The 16,296-nt window shown below is 57.8% G+C and overlaps 1 protein-coding gene across 5 annotated transcripts in view; it reads left to right on the forward strand.

The window, feature by feature from the left end:
* SMG6 (SMG6 nonsense mediated mRNA decay factor) overlaps positions 1–16,296 on the forward strand; it is a 91,345-nt gene that overhangs the window by 41,194 nt on the left and 33,855 nt on the right. For 3 of the 5 annotated variants that reach the window (XM_061604830.1, XM_061604831.1, XM_061604834.1), the window contains exons 11-13: positions 4,262–4,378; positions 4,778–4,940; positions 13,930–14,131. In XM_061604830.1, the coding sequence (XP_061460814.1) occupies positions 4,262–4,378; positions 4,778–4,940; positions 13,930–14,131 (482 nt within the window). The remainder of the gene's footprint in view (positions 1–4,261; positions 4,379–4,777; positions 4,941–13,929; positions 14,132–16,296) is intronic. The other 2 variants (XM_061604832.1, XM_061604833.1) reach the window with 1 other exon arrangement.

Below are 16,296 nucleotides of genomic sequence, written 5' to 3' on the forward strand. Positions count from 1 at the left end.
GGATGGGGCCCTTCTGGCCTGAGCCAGCTGCTGAAGGGCTCTTGCGATGTTCTCCACCTCTGTGGAGTTCATGCCTGTCGCTTTTGGAAGATGTTTCCCTGCACTCGCCACCCTCAGGTGGTGCCCTCCAGCCACAAGGGGGCTCCTTCCTGGCCCACCCCTGGTGCTTTGTGCTTTATGGCTGAAATAATTGAGAGCCAAAAGCCCCACCCACCCTTGGCCGCTCTCCTATTGGGAGCTACCCAAAGAAGCACCTTTGTGATCTCCTGTAAGACGAGATGGAATTGATGCACAGATGCGGCCCCTGTGCACGTTATGTAGCCAAGAGCATAGCAAAGGGTCGTCGTAAGCCAGTAGACACCATCCAGGCAGGGAGCAGTGCCAAAATAGTCCTGTCATTAACCCATCGTTGACCTCGCTTCTCTGCAAGGGGGGGTGGCTTCAAAGTAGACACTCCCTGGTCCTAATAGATACTCGTGGTAATAGCTTGAGAGAGGGCTCGTTTGGGGAGGCATCGGCTGAGCTCCTGAGAAGTCTCCCTTTCCCTCTCCTCTCCCTCTTTCCCTAAAGGAAGCAAGTTTCCAGCCCTCATGTCCTAGCAAGGGGAAGGCAGCGTCCGCAGCTGATGTCTGGAGGTCTCTTGACAGCTCCCTTTGTCCTCCCTTGCAGACCGTCTCCCCCTCGCTGGTTGCCTGCCGCCCTCCGCTCCCTCCCCTCTGCTTCCACAAGGCCCTTCCGTCCTCGCCACCCGCGTCGGAGGGATGTCGTTGAGTCGGGCAGTGGGCAAGTGGGGTTGCTTGAGCATGGCTGTAGACTCATTTCAGGGTGGGGGGGGAGCAGTTCGTCAGGCACGTGTCAAGCTGGGGCTGTGGAGGAATGCCCCCCAGCTGGGACTCTTCCTCCTTCCTGCCCCTCCCTCACCCCACCCCAGAGGTTTGCATTCCTGTCTGGCTGACATACCAGCCTCTCCTCCTTTCCAGTGGGGTGGGATTGGGGGCTTAGAAGCATCAGCCGCCCTCCTGATGCTTTCCTCCTTTCTTGCCCACTTCCTGCAGAAAGGCCAGCCGTGGGGTGGGGGTGCGTTGCCCGCACTGTCTGGCTGAGAGTGACTCACGAGGCAAAAACTCTGAGGGTGTCTGAGCAGCTATAAGGGAAGAAGCAGATCACCTCCAGGTGGTGTCAGCTTGGAGGAACGGATGTTGCGGGGGGGGGGGGAGACAGCCAGCCAGCCAGCCATGTGGCCACTTTTTGCCATGCCAGTCAGATAGTGTGTGGGGCGGTCTTGCTCTTTATCAGCTGCTGCTCCTGGTGAAGCAGCTGATGATGCATCAAGAGGCTGCCTCGTGGGGTGGCCAGACATGGACGCTGGGAGATGAGCACCACTGCCCTGTGCGCTCAGAAAGCCAGGCCAAGCCTTCTTGGTTTAGCATCTCTCAAGGTGTTTCTCATTGGACTGTGCAAGCGTCTGAATTTGAAAGGGTTTTTTTCCTCCCACGGCGAAGAGTGTGGTGAGATTCAGAATATTGCGTAGCCCTAACGCTGCTGGCCTCAGCTTGGCCCAAGGACGGGACGGTCTCTCTTTGTCTGGTAGACTGTGATGAAGCCTGCTGCGATGGCGGGGGGGGCACTCTTCTCCTTGGGCTGCGGCTCAAACATCTGTCTGGATTTGGGGCAGTGGCCTGGCAGGGTGGAACGCTGCCCCCTTTTGCCTAGGAATGTGCCCTTCTGGTCTCCCTTCCACTGGCTGTCCTGACCTCCGTGTCAGGTGCGCCCCTTGCCTTGCCGCTCTCGGCCTGGTTTCCAAGTGGAGGCTGGCACTGGCGTTGGCACTCCTGGCTTCCCGCCCAGGCTTCCCTCCCTCCCTCCGCATGGTCACCCCCGCCACGCTGCCCTCCAGGAGGGTCTGGCAATGGTGTCCAGCACACCCTGGCGGGGAAAGGGTTGTGTGTTTATCACTTTTCCTGGAGATTATCTGTTTTAAGCACTCCTTGACAGTTACAATAACAAGGGCAGCCCTCTCGGTTTCCCAGCAAAAAGGACACTCGGCTGCCGCTGAAAGATGTATAGTGCTAATTAGAAACGCATAACATCCGGCCACATGGCAGCCCTTCTCCCGGCCGCTCCATTTCCTGAGCCTCGACAACTTTGACGACAGTTGGTTTATGTTTTCCATGAATATTTTGTTCTCTGGGAAACTAAAATGCCTTCCAGCCAAGCAAAAGGGAGCTCAGGTAGATTGATGGGGGTGGGGGTGAGGGAGGAAGCATCCTTGGACCGCGGGCAGGTCCAGATACGGATTCTCAGCCTGGAAGAGGAGGAGGAGCTGCCACCCTCCCAGGAGCCTTCTGCTGCGTTCGCCATTCTTGACGTCTCTCCTTGGGGCTCCTTGTCTTGCCATCATGGCACCTCAAGGAACCCAGCTGCATGGGCGCCAGGAGGGGCGTTCTCGTGGCTGTTCCTCTGCCCGGCTGTGATGCCAGTTTTTTGGCCCTGTCACCCCCTTGGCCCAGGGAGTAGGGCCTGGCCACCTGCAGTGCTAAGTGGAGACTGTGAAGCGTCGTAACAAGGGTCACTTTTTAACAGGGATGGGAAGCTTGCAGCCATCCAGATGTTCCTGGACTAAACCTCCCATCATCCCTGACTGCTGCCATTGAGGGGCGCTGGGAGGCCCAACAACATTTGGAGAAGCACCAGAGTCCCCACCCCTGCTTGAGAACGTCGTTCCTGTGCTCAGTGTTGGTGACTAAAGGAAATGGCAGGCACCCACCCAGCTTGGCCTTTTTTCCACATTGATTCATAGGTGTGGGAAAATTCAAACACCAGGTTTCAAATCACTTAGCAAAAGTAGAAGTGAATTCTATGCCGAGAAACGGCATCAGAATGAACGCCACCCACCCTGTAAGGCTCTGTGAGTGCCCAGCAATTCCGCAATGAGTGCCCAAAACTGCAGGGAATGGTAGAATTTGCGCGCGCGCACGCACGCACGCACGCACACACACACACACACACACACACACACACGAGTGTTAACAAGTGGTACATTTCTAGCACATGGTGCTACAGAGGTAAAGTTGAAAGTGTTTGGGCAATATCTCAAAAGCCAGAGTGGACTTAGTTGGGTATCCAGCAGTTCAGGACCTGCATAGTCATGCCCGGCTTGGCTCTTCTGATGCCAGGGAGGACAAAGTATGCAATATTAAGCATGTGTAGATTTACTTTAAAGCGCACCGTGTTATTAAAGGGTGCCAGGTTCAGTGGATTGCTATGGGGGAGTGGTATCAAGATTGGCCATTGTTCAGTTTGGCCTTCTGTAGACTTGCTAATCAAACTTTATTTGGCAAGAATTGAATTGATCCATCTACACACACACGCATATGGGCATTTTATGACAATGTGCTGCAGTTATACTCAACAATCCTTGTCTGTTGGGCCCTTTTTATATGATAAACCCTTGAAAGTTCCCTTTTTATTATTTTTTTTAAATTTTTTAGTATTTTCATTCCAACAACAAATACCAAATGAATGAACAAACTCCCCCCTCTCTTGTTGGATGCAGCCAAGCGGGGGGGGGGTGCTGCCCTGAAACGGGATTCCATCTTGTGCTCCCTTTGGAAGTGCAACAGCCGCCTGGCATTGCTGGCATCTGCGTTGGTCAAGCCCAACTCTGGAGCTCGCCCCCCTCCGCCTCAGCAGCTGTGACTTGGGACGGAGCCAGCGTGCTGCTCATTATCCCTCTGAAACATAGCAGAGCTTGGCTTGGCACAAGAGGACTGAGCCAGGCTGAGCAGCCGCTTCCCCGCTGGGATGCCAGGGTTGCATTTTCCTTCTTGCTGCTGCCTGCCTGTGGGCATAGGCAAGGCGTGGGCTGGGTGGCGAGGGATGGGAGCCGGCTTGTGGCGGGCTCTCTCTCTGCCAACTCTCCTTGCTGCGTCTGCGTCCCTTTTGCCCAGGTTCTCCCTGGCCCATGAACGGACGTCTTCTTAACTTTGCAGAGGGACTCTGGGTCTATTTGCCATTCAGGGCGACCCAGAGTAATGCACTCTGGCTTGAGAGCTCATGAAGAGCCCTTCTTCCCGGGCCAGAATTGTTGCCCAGCATCGTAGCCAGCGAAGGGTGTGAGGTAGTGGGGCGGGGGGGCTGGTGGATCCGTCAGATGTGGCATTCTGCCTCCCCTGGAAGAGAGCTGCTGCTGCTGCTCCTTTGGGAGAGATTTGTCAGAGCTTCTCCTGGGGGCTGACCAGTTCCTTGCTTGTCCCCTCAGAGTGCCTCTCCGAGGAGTGCCGTTCGGTGATCCAGGAACAAGCCACAGCTCTGGGCCTCTCCATGTTCTCCCTCCTGGTCAAGCGTTGCACCAGCCTGCTGCGAGACATCTCTCCAGGTAAGCCGGGCGGCCGGGTGGATTCTTGCCTTGCCCAGAAGGGCTGCCACCCGTGTCCCCCGCCAGCCCCTGCGGCCTCCACTGCCTTCCTCAGGACTTGTGGTTTGTGTCCAGCTGAGTTATGCTCAGAGTAGACCCCCTGGAATTAACAGACCAGTGTTAGTCCAGCTTTAGACCAGGAATAGCCTCCGGATGTTGTTGGACCCCGGTCCCCAGCAGCCTGCATGCCCAATAGCCAGGGGTGCCAATGGCGATTGAAGGAACCAACCTTGGCTGCCCCGGTTTAGAATTTCCACTTCCGTTCCAAAGGATTTTCAGGGCGCATCAGAGGGCCAAGGGAGGGGGAGCGCTTCAGGGACGGCCGTGCTTGAGATCCACCCCTTTTTTCTCTCCTGGCAGCAGCCCAGGCCCAAGAGGGCTCCGAGGACGACGACATCAAAGTCTCCTCCTTGCCGCAGGATCTGAAGGAGCTTCTCCCCAGCATCAAGGTCTGGTCGGATTGGATGCTCGGCCACTCGGACACCTGGAACCCCCCGCCCAGCTCCCTGGAGCTGCCCCGACCGTACGTCAGGCCTCTCAGGGGTCATTTCTCTCTTCCTCTTGACTCCTCTCTTCACCCAGTCCCGAGAAGCTTTGCAGCAGGAAAGTCTGCCTGCCCCTGTGTGCGTGTGTGTAACCCTCTTGCCTCCATCTCCTCTGTATCTTGCCTTTCTTCCAAGGAGCCCAGGGGTGACTTACACTCCCCCACAGCCCACTTTTGTCCTCACAACAACCCTGTGAGGCCAGTTGGGCTGTAGGTGAGTGGCCCAAGGCTACCCTGCTGGGAGGAAGGGTGGGAAATAAATAAATACTCAGTGAGTGTCACAGCTGGGTGGGGATTTGAACCCAGAACTCCCCAGTCCTAGACTGACACGACCCACATGCCTGCACACCACCCAGCATGTTGTTTTTGACTACAACTCCCGTCACCCCTTGCCCTTGCCCTTGACCGTGCCGGCTGGAGCAGACGGGAGTTGGGAGTCTGACCTCACCTGGAGGCCACATTGGTGGCCCCTGACTTAGGGAGAAGTTTCAAGGACGCAGAAACAGCAGAAGAGCCCGGCTGCAGGTGGATCCGGCTGAAGGGAGGGGCTAGCCCAGTCTCCGGTCCTCACAGTGGTCCTCCCAGCCACTGGCATTGTTCACCGGCATATACGTTGCCTGGGCATCCGGTTGCCTTTGTGCCCCATTCCTCCCACCCTTTGGCGCCTGCTTCCCTGAGCCATGATGCCTTGGGTAGGGTCTGTGCCGGGGCGCTCCTCGAAGGGTTAACAGCTCTGGCTGAATTCTGTTTACATCTCTTTTGGCCGCCCTCTCATCCCCCTGGGACAACCCCCCACCCCACCCCCTGCTCGCTGACTGGCCAAGAGGCCTTATCCAGCAGGCTCCCTCTGCGCATGCTCTTCCCCTTCCAACTTCCCTTGCAGGCCCTTCCGGCCCTCCTCTGGATCTGGAGCTGCTGGCCTCTTCTCCTTTTCTCTCCCCCCCCCCCCCGCCAGCTCCCGGACCAGTCCTGTTAATCCCACGGAGGCAAGGCTCTGGGGGACGGTGGAGAAGAAGGGCCGCTCTCTCACTCTCTCTCTCTCTCCCTCCCTGCCTCGCTATCTAGCAAAGAGGCTTCGGCGAAAAATGGGGTCCCAGCACTCCTGCAGAGGAGGTGAGAGGCTGTCCACCCATCTCCAGCCTCTTCCCCCTTTTATTGCCACCACTTCCGCCCCCCTCCTTTCCCCCTCCAGTTTGGCTGAGGAAATGGAAATCTCACACAGGAAGTGCCAGGCCCCATTTTGGGATAGCGGGAAAGAGTCTGTTTTCTGTTTGCCGGCTGTTTGGCTGGCTGGGGCGAGCGGGTGGGCAGCCCCCACTCCCCTCCCCCCCGCTGCCTGCTCATGTCAACTGTTGCCCATCTTTGGGCAGGAGCTCAGACCCTGGAGAGGGTGTTCCCATCAGCCCACTTCCTGCTGATCCTGGCGCCCTCTTCCCAGTCAGTCAGCTCTTCCTCCTCCTCCTCCTCCTCCAGCCTCGCTGGCCGGGTCCTGCAGGTGGGTGCCATTGCTCTCCCCCTTTAATGCCCCACCCTGCCTGCTGCCCGAAGGCCCCGGGGCCACTTGGGTCATCACTGGAGCTGTGGGATATGTTAGCGCCCAACCTCTTTATTTGGGGTGAGAGGGGAGCGCTCGGCCCATAAGGCAAACCCCATTGTGCAGGTGAGGAACCTGAGGTTGAGGGAGCATGAGTTGGCCAGGCCTTCACGGTGAGGATGCTGGAGCCAAACTCCCCTTCTTCCTCCCCTTCTTCCTCCTCCTCCCAGAGGGCTCAAGGCCGGTTCCCCTTCTGCCGCCCTCTTCTCCATGCACCCTCCCAGAGCTGTGGTCCTTCGGCTCCCTCGGCTGCCGCAATGATGGCAAAGGCCCGCATCCGCTCTCGGGGAGGTCCCCCGGACCCTCCTCCTTGCTCTGGCTCGCCAGCCTGGGTTGGATGAGCCCCACACATGGACTCGATAAGCGGGAGGGTGGCTCTGGCTTGTGTTGGTCCTGTAGGGTGGGCAGAGTTGGATTTTTATGCCCTTTGCAGAGCCCAGGACCACATAGCCCTGATTGCTGCAGTGACCATGTGCTATCCTGCTTCCCCTCCTCCCTCCCCCCTGGGCTTCTGATCTGCCAGGGTGTGACTTTTGACACCTTTCATGCCCCCCCCGAAAAACCAAGTCTCTCTGACAATTTAGACACAGATGAAGCCTCTTTGCGGAGAGTGGGGGGCTAGAGTTCTCAAGTGGCGTGCAGAGAGTAGGATCCCCTCCCGCTCCCCCTCTGCCGCCCCAGATCCACTCCAGCCGCCCTCTAGGCCTGGCCTTGGCAGCTCCCTGTTTCTACCGCTCCACCCCGGCCGTCGTCGGTTCCCAGGGAGCCAGCGCGACTCTGAGGCCGGCTAAACTCAGCCCAGCTGTGGCAGTTGGTTTATTGCTTTCAGCTGGTACTTGAACCCGGGTCTCTGGCTTTGGAGCCATTCCCAGGTTTAATCCCCGGAGCTTTCTCTGCAGCTGTATGACACTCCGCTGACCCTGAATGAGGATAGGAAAATAGAACGGGTGCCAAGCCAGAGTCTCTTTTTCATTTGGAGAGCCTGGCGGCCTGCCCATGACCAGGGTTACATAATGGGAAACATAGCTGGGACTCTGAGGAGCCCTCTGCACTGCCACCGCCTTGCCAGGCTGCCCAGGCCCCTTTGCCGCCTGCTGCTGCTGCTGCGAAGCTTCCCGATGGGCCCTCCGATGCATTTATCGCCCACTTGGATTTGGGATGAATCCTCCGAGTGGAAACAGTCCTACAGTCTCCCTCCTCTTGGATGCAGGCGGAGGGTGGGGCATGGCTTGCAGGCCAGGTGTTTGTGGAGGGGGGGAGCGTTTCCTAGGCCTAGGAAGAAAGCCTGAGTCGGGGTGGGGGGCAGGGTGAGCCAAGTGTGAGGAGCTGTTTCCCCCCTCTTGGCTCAAAGGGGCAGGCACTTTCTTGGGAGTGGCAGGGAGGTCAGGGCTGGGCTGTGCCCCTTACATGATGGCCTAGAATGGAATCTCACATTGGGGGGGGGGAGAAGTGGGCAGGGCGATGGAGGTGGCATTTTGTAACCTTTGTACAGGTGTCCACCTTCCTGCCCCACAAAAACCAGCGGTTTCTACATATGTGTGTGCACGCTTGCATATATATTTTTCTCCCTCCAGCAAGCCAAGAGGCATTAATCACAGTTCAAGGACACGTTCTGTGCAGGCAAAAGCGCTTGAGGAGGACTGCTGAGGGGAGGGGCTCAGGGAGAAGGGGCTTGACCTGGGGAAAGTCCTGAGGGCCGGTTGGAGAGGCTTTGAGGGCCTGAAGTTGTAGCGATAAAATGTAGCGATCAGTGTCTGCTGAATGCGTTTCCACAACACTGCAGAACTCGGGCTTCCCTAGAATCTTCTCCTGCGCTGCTTCTGCTACTGTTGTTTCTTCCCAAGAAGCAAAGTTCTAGTCCTTTGTGCTCTGAGGATAGGACAGGGATAGAAGCGAGCGGCTGGCACCTGTAGGAAGATGGGCCTTCAAGACCCCTCACAGCTCCCACTCCAGCTCCTCTCTGCACCTTGTATTCCTGGCAGCCCCTCCTCCCATATAAACCCGGGCACACCTACACAGAGCTCCGTCGTTTCCACATTATTGACCCGGCTGAAAATTCCATACCCTTCAGAAAGGAAGGGGCAAAGTTTGGGGGGGACAGTAAAGTCAACGCTGCAGTGAGGAGGAAGCTGCAAACCGGATGCAGCCGGAGGGAGTTGCCTCCCTCCTCCTCTCTCTTGCCCAGCATTGCCTGGCAGGGGGTCCTCACTCAGGGGCAGCCAATGTTGCGCCCGCCAGATGTTTCTGGACTACAGCGCCCATCATCTTTGACCATTGGCCATGCTGGCTGCTCTTGCTGCTGGGAGTTGGAGTCCCACCACATGTGGCAGGCACCACATTGGCGGCACCTCCACTTCCCTCTGTGAGGAACACTCCTGAGGATTGGAACTGGGGGGGGCTGTTCCCTTCCTCCCCCCACCTGGATCTTTCCGATGTACAACAAGGCGAAGAAGAGCTCTAGGGTGAGATGGGGCAGGCTGTGAGGACCGACCAGGGGGAGTGGAGGCCGGGCAGGGGCTGCCTTCAGCCCCAGGGCAGGAGCAAGAGGTTGCCGAGAGGGGGGGCTGAGCCGAGCTGAGCCCCCTCCTCCCAGCCCCAAGAGCAAATGGCCGAGTGGTTTGCCATCTGGAGCGCAGCGCTGGTCTTCTTCCACCGCACTCTTTCCGGGTTTGCTCTGCAGCTGTGGGGCTGGTGTGTGAGTGTTTAAACAGGCTGGTATTACACAGGAAATGGCCACCTCCGTGCAGACCTGTAACATGGGGTCATTGTGTTCAGCATGAAGCGCGGCGTGTGTGTGTGCGTGTGAGGAGGAGGAGGCCCTGGGCACCCCCCTGGCCCTGCCGCATTTGGAGTCCCATCCCAGGACCCTTGGGGCTCCGGAGCCTTGGCCTGGAGTGCCCCTGCCTGCTTCCCCACATGGGTTGGTTTCAGCAGCAGCTAGTTTCCTCTGCCCCCTTCCCTCCTGCCCCACTTCCTCTCCAGGCTGTGCCCCCATTCGCCCTCCAGTTCACCCCAGCCTGCTTGGGCCCAGTGGCCATTTTCCTCCTGTTAAGCCCAGGAATTCAGGAGGAAATCAGATGCCTGGGCGTTGCTGGGAGCAGGGCCGTCCTGTTTCTGCAAGGAAACCCCTTGGCCCTGCAGGGCTGGGGCGTGCCAGGCCACCTGGCGGCGTTTCCCCTGGCATGCGCTTGTCCAGGAGAGAGCCAGCGTCTCCCTTGGTCTGGTCCTCCGCCCTGCCATACAGCTCCTCGGACTGCATTTCGTCCCCAGTTCAGACTGCCTGCCTCAAATGGGCACCTGGACATTCCCAGTAGGCGCTTTGCTAGCAAGGAGAGGTCCTGTGTAGAGACGCTGTTTTGGCCCCCGGCTAATCGGGTTTCCCTCCAGCAAAGCGTCATTCTGGGGGTCCTACTTCTGAAGGAGGGACCCCTATCCCCCCCTTTCTCACGGGGAAGGGCTGAGAGGCAGGGCTCCCGCTGCCCCTGCTTTGCGTGCCGAAGATCCCTGGTTCAGTCCCAGTAAGGCTGGGAACGGCTCCCTGCCTGAGACCCTGGAGAGCCATTGCCTCAGCCTTAAGCCGCCTGCTGTGCTCCCTGCAGTACCCTCCTCTCTGCCAGTCGGCGTGGAGAGTGCAGAGCTAGATGGACCTTCGGTCTGACCCAGCAGCAGCCCAGGCGGCAGCAGCAGAGGGGTCTCTCCCCGCCCCCTCCTTCCCTCCACCCCCTTTCCCAGCCCAGGCCTCTGCTGCCTCCCACCCTTCTTCCTGGACAGGCGATGTGACCAGGCTCAGGTGGCTGGTGGGAGCTGCCAGCGGGGCGAGAGCCCGGCCTCCCAAGGCCTCGCTGGATCCCCCTGGGCGTGTACGCACGTTGGAAGTGGCCCAGAGCCGCCCTCTCGCATCCGGTGCTTGTCTCTGCCGCCAGGGCCCAAGGATAAGCTCAGGGCCAGGGGGGGGGGGGCGTGCAAACGGGATGGCTCCTCTGATTCTTTTTCCTCCAATGCAGTGCGGATGGATTGGGGGGGGGTCGTGGAAAGTTCAGTGCCTTTTAACCCTCCAGGCTCTGTTTATTTTCAAGCTGGTAGCGCAGGCCAAGCATTTCCCATTACATCACAGGGACCCTTGGACATCACACACCCCCTCCCCAAAAGCACATTTGGGCCTCTGTGTGTGTGTGTGTGGTGTGTTTTTTCCACCTTTTAAATGTTTCTGACAGCCAGACCTGGCTTGGGCAAAGGGGGGAGCCGGGGGGGGGGCCAACTGGCCGAGGGCCTCTGGGGTGCCAGCAGGCGCTGATGGTGTGCTGGGCTTTGATTAATGGCAGCTCATTCCGCCCAGCTCCCAGGACACTCTTGAAAACAAGATGTTTCGTTTCATTGGAAGGCTCCTCTCTCCCCTTTCCCCCCTCCCTCTCACCCCCCCCCTGTATGTTCATTCCAGCAAATAAATGAGTGCAGATTGTCCACCTGGAGCCACTTGCTGGTGGTGGGGAGGCAGGAGAGTGGGGGGCTGGGGTAGGGGGCTTGCTGTAGGCCCGCTTGCTAAGAGCCTTCCCTTGTCCCGGGGAGGCTGGCACAGAGAATGTCCCTCTCCTTGTGCCCTGGACATCTCTCTCTGTAATGAGAACGCTTTTGAAGGGGAGGCTTAGAGATGTAGGAGCAAATACTGGATGACCTTTGGCCTGTCACTGCCTCTCAGCCTAGCCTACCTCACATGGTTGTTGTGAGGATTAAATGAGGAGGAGGAGGAGGAGAACGATGTATGCCACCTTGAGCTCCTTAGAGTAAAGGTGGGGTATAAATGCAATCAATTAATCAATCCCAAGTTTACAGCACCCTCGTAGTCCCCTTCCACCCCCAATTTGCTGTGGCGAGTGGCCCCTCTGGTTTCTCCCTGTCATGTCCAGCCACGTCCCCTCCTCACCCTTTCTGCCCCCCATCTCTGTGCCACCACAGCCACACACGCAAGATTGGTGGCACCGCATACAGCGCCACACAGACCACTTCGTCACTCCCATCTTGCCCCGCAGTCAATCTGTCCGTTGCCTGTAAAGCACCCAGAGAGCTTTTGTCGTTGGACGGTGTATGAATGTTGCCAGCGCAATGCCGTCTAGGGCTGCTGCTGCGGTCCTTGAGGCTGGCTGACTTGGGACTCGTGCCCAGTGCAGTTTCAGGCACCCAGGATCGCCCACTGCGTCTGCACCGGGATTGTTTCTGCATGTGTTCATTGTTTCATTGCCTGTGCGTTTGCCACTCTGGGCTCCTCTGGGAGGGAGGGAGGGATATACATCTAATAAATAAATAACTGCAGGTCAGGTCAGGCGAAACTGGGCTTGGTAAGACCTTGGATAAATCGTGCAAACTGAGCATAACTTAGTTTGCATGTTTCTTCATTTTTAACTATTCTGCTTTTTTTCTGTTTGCAAAGCGCTGTGCAAGGGCACTGAAGCTCATTTTTTCCCCCACCCCAACACACTCACTCACTAGCACTGGAAATCCTCCTCCTCCTGCCCCCCCCGCCCCCAGGTCTGGGTTCTGAGGTTTCACCAGCCGTCGCCCACACGCACTTTCAAGCGTCTCTTCGCCGCTCTAAAGGGCTTTGCAATGGCACTCTCTGTTCACACTCTCCGCTCTGTGGGCCAGCAAGGTGACAAAGAGACAACGCCCTTGCACCTCCCCCCCCAACCCACCCACCCCACTGAGAGTGTGAAGCCAGAAGTGAAAGTCAGTATCTGAGTGCCTCCCCAGTGGCAGGCTGGTGTCTCCGATGTCAGTGGGGCAGTGGCATCTGCTCCGGGTTTTAGTCTGAACTCTCAAGGAGCTGTCCAAGGTACTCCCAACCCTCCATAGACATGGAGCCACCCGCCGCCACAGCCTGCCCCACTCCTCACTGCTCTCCTGTTCCTGTTTGCAGGGGGAAGCTGGCCTGTCTCCCGGTTGGCCTGCAGGCCTTTCTTTCTACAGGACCATACAGGTCTATGAAGCTGCCTTTCCCCAGGTCAGGCTGTTTGTCCCTCTTGCCCATCAGACAGGAGCACTGCAACATCCCAGGCAGAGAACTGGGCCTTTCCCCATCCACTCCTGCCTGAGATGCTTTTCCAGTGGAGACTTTCCCGGGGATTGAAGCTGGGCCATTGGAGGCTACCTGAGACCCCATATTGGTGACAGCCAGTGACAGCAGCTCTCCTGTGTGTCAGGCGGGGAATCTTTTCCCAGCCCTCCCTGGAGTTGCCTTTGGGATGGGTCCTGGGAGCTTTCACCTGCAGAGCAGAGGTGGAGCTGCCCCTCAGCTCTAGGGGCTGGCCTGGGACCACCCTTTCAGTAGCCAAGAGCAAAGCCCCCCCACCTACTCTCCTCTAGCTGCTGTTGGGGAAGGGGCCGTCCGTCACTCAGCAGCAGAGCCCCTGCGTGGCATGCAGAAGGCCCCACATTCTGCCTCCCATGGCATCACCAGGTATCTCCCTCGTCTTGACACCCTGGAGAGAGCCGCTGCCAGTCAGCGGAGGCAGTTCTGAGCTAGATGGAGCTGTGGCCTGACCCAGTATAAGGCGGCTTCCCCTGTCCCCCCCCCCAGCTGCCAGCTGCAAAGGATGAAGAGAGTTGTCACCAAGCAGTCTCTTGTGGGCACCACGTTGCAGAAGGCTGGCCAAGAGCCTAGCGCTCCCCACAAAGCTTGGCATCGCAGGGCCGGTTCTGCTTGCCCTTTGCTGTTTCTTCCCTCCGGTCCCCCCTGCTCTGCCGGCTTGGAGGATCTTTCTTAGCCCCACATCCTGTCTCCTTGGCTGTCCCTTTCCTCTCTGCAGCCTTTGCACAGTCCAGATTGAGACTGCAAGCTCCTTGGGGCAGGGATCTGTTTGCAAGCACTATGTAGGCATCAATGGCAGGGTATTTTTGCAAAATGTATGTCTCTTTTGCTCAGTTTGGGCTTTTAAATAAATAGGAGTTTCCAGTTTTATTTCTTAAGCAAGAGGAAGGGGACGGGGCAGTGAAGAACACAAGACACAGGACTAGTAACGTGTGTGTGCGTGTGTTGACCCCCTCTGGGTAGGCCAGCTATACACAGCACTGATAAATTGGGCAGGGGGAGGAAGGCTTGGAAGGATCCTTGCACAGAAAACTGCTTTTGTTCTTCCACGCTCTGAATACCACTGAGGGCTAGAAACCTTGCTAGGCTGGCCCAAAGAGACAAGGGAGCTGGGGAACGGGTGGCCAGGCTCTCCCTGGGATATGGTTCCCAGTGAAGGCAGGGAATCGATTAGCAGCAGTTAATTGGCAAGCATGCCAGTGGCACTGTGGTCCCCCGGCCTGACTGGGGGCGTTGTGGGGTGGGATGGGGATGGCAGGGTTGCTCAGCTGCCCCCTCTTCCCCCTGCGCAGGGTCTCGGTGGACGTGTGGGTAACGCTGGCCGACTTCTGCAACATCCTGACGGCCGTGAACCAGTCGGAGGTGCCGCTATACAAGGACCCGGATGAGGACCTCGCCCTGCTCAGCCTGGAGGAAGATCGGCTGCTCTCGGGTTTCGTCCCGCTGCTCGGTGCCCCTCAGGAGCCCTGCTACGTGGAGAAATCCTCGGACAAGGTCAGGGCCGGGCTACAGCGCCCCTCCTCTTCCTCGTCCATCTCTCTCTCACCCCTTCCCTCTGCAGCCCTCCAGGCTTTTCTTCTTGGGAAGCATTTTTGTACAAACGGAACACGATTAAGTCATTGAGAAAGGGTGTTAAGGGAAAATATCGACCTTTTAGCCGCTGACATCCCGCTCTGTGTCATGAAAAACCCTCTTGACTTCCTCTTGCACTGTTTGTGTGTGTGTGTGTGTGTGTGTGTGAGAGAGAGAGAGAGAGAGAGAGAGAGAGAGAGAGAGAGAGAGAGAGAGAGAGAGTTCATTTGCTGGCATGCCATATATACGGTCATTTCCTCCCTTGTTTAAAGAGCGCAGCTTGCGTTGGCAGCTCTCCCCTCAGCTCCAAATGGCTTGCATCACGCTCAGAGCAGCAGCAGCAGCCGCCTCTCCTTCCCCCCCCCACCCCGCCTGGCTGACTGCAGAGCCCTTCGTGAGGAGGAAGCTGGCCAGATCTCTTTCTCTCCCTCTGAAGACCTGAGTGATAAAGAAGTTGACAGGGAAGCAAAGAGCACCGTGTGCTGAAGAGAGAAAGGGGGGGCTGCTGGGCGGCCCCCTGCCCGCCATTGCTTCCTTGTCCCCCCCTCTCCTCCAGGGTCCAGGCTTGGCATGCGCGGCTTCCGCCCTCTCCTCCCTGCAATCTGGGATTCCTCCCACCCTGACCCACATTTCCCCTGGAACATCTGAAGGTGCCACAGCTTGGGGAGGGGAGGAGGGAACGGGACGTTGTATTCTCAACATGGAGGTGTTCCCAGTGCCGGATTTACGCACAAGCCAAGTCAGCTAGTCAGAGAGCCAGTGTGGCGTAGTGGTCAGAGTGTTGGACTGCGACCTGGGAGACCAGGGTTCGAATCCCCACACAGCCACGAAGCTTACTGGGCTACCTTGGGCCAGTCGCTGCCTCTCAGCCCCAGAGGGAGGCAATGATGAACCCCCTCTGAATACCATTTGCCATGAAAACCCTATTCGTAGGGTCGCCATAAGCCGGGATTGACTTGAAGCACTCCAGTTCCTTTTAAGTCAGCTGTGGCCTAGGGCCTCAGATTATGAGGGGCGTCTGGGAACCCAAATTTCAAGTTTTATATCATTGTTTTTTTTAAAAAAAGTGTCTTTATCTGGCCCTGGGTGCTCCGCGTGTAGCTGCTCCAGACAGCCGACTCTGGGCCTCATTTCAGCGTGAGAGCACCTGCTTTGCGGACAAAAGGCCCCAGGTTTGATCCCCGCTGGCATCTCCACTTGAAGAGTCTCGGGCAGCATTGCTGGGAAAAGGGCTGTGGCGCACTCTCTGCCTGAGATCCTGGAGAGCTGCTGCCAGTCAGAGTGCAGAATAGCTTGAGTCAGGACAAGGCAGCTGCATGTGCCCATATTTGTGGAAGTGGGGTTTGCTTGCCTCAAATCTGACTGGCTGCCACCTCGGGAGGAGAAAAGGCTGCAGCTGCTTTGCAGGCAGAAGGTCCCCAGGTTTCAAACCCCAGCGGCATCTCCAGGTAGGGCTGGGAAAGACTCGCCGGTCTTGGTGCTCTGGAGAGCCACTGCCAGTCAGTGCAGACGATACTAGGTGGACCAACGGTCTGACTTGGTACAAGGCAACCTCCTGTGTTCCTCTCACTTGGAGGCTGTTATTAACTGAGCCTGGGCCGCCTGCACGCAGAGCAAAGGGCTGCCCGCGGTTCCGTTTCTGAGGAAGGGGCTATAGACTCGTCTTGGTGGCCCATCCCATCCCCTGTGCTTGCATCCAGAAAGCGGCTCCAGCTCAGAGGTGGCTGTGCTTTCCCCAAGGCAGGACTAGCTGAGCAGGGAGAGCCAGGTGTCTTTGTTTGCTGGGGTGGGGGCGCAGCTGGTGCACCCTGAGCTCCGGAGAGGAATCTCGGCCGTCTTTGCCGTCGGCTGGAATCTAGCTAGCAAGGTGTGGAGAAGAAAGGGCTCATCATGCCTTTGGCATTGGAGGGTCCTGAAATCCGATCCCTCCCCTAAGTGGGACTCGGTTTAATTTAAAAAAAACGTTGTTAAAGGCCAATTTTAAAAACAAGGCCAGGAGCCCCCAAGGCCGACCAGGACCAACCAGGGCGGAGAGCCCCTCCCCCCCCCAGTAGGTAGCCCAGGCCTTGCACAGGCAGCCTGTTGCT

Source organism: Rhineura floridana, chromosome 21, assembly GCF_030035675.1.
Source record: "Rhineura floridana isolate rRhiFlo1 chromosome 21, rRhiFlo1.hap2, whole genome shotgun sequence".
NCBI classification, from domain to species: Eukaryota; Metazoa; Chordata; class Lepidosauria; order Squamata; family Rhineuridae; genus Rhineura; species Rhineura floridana.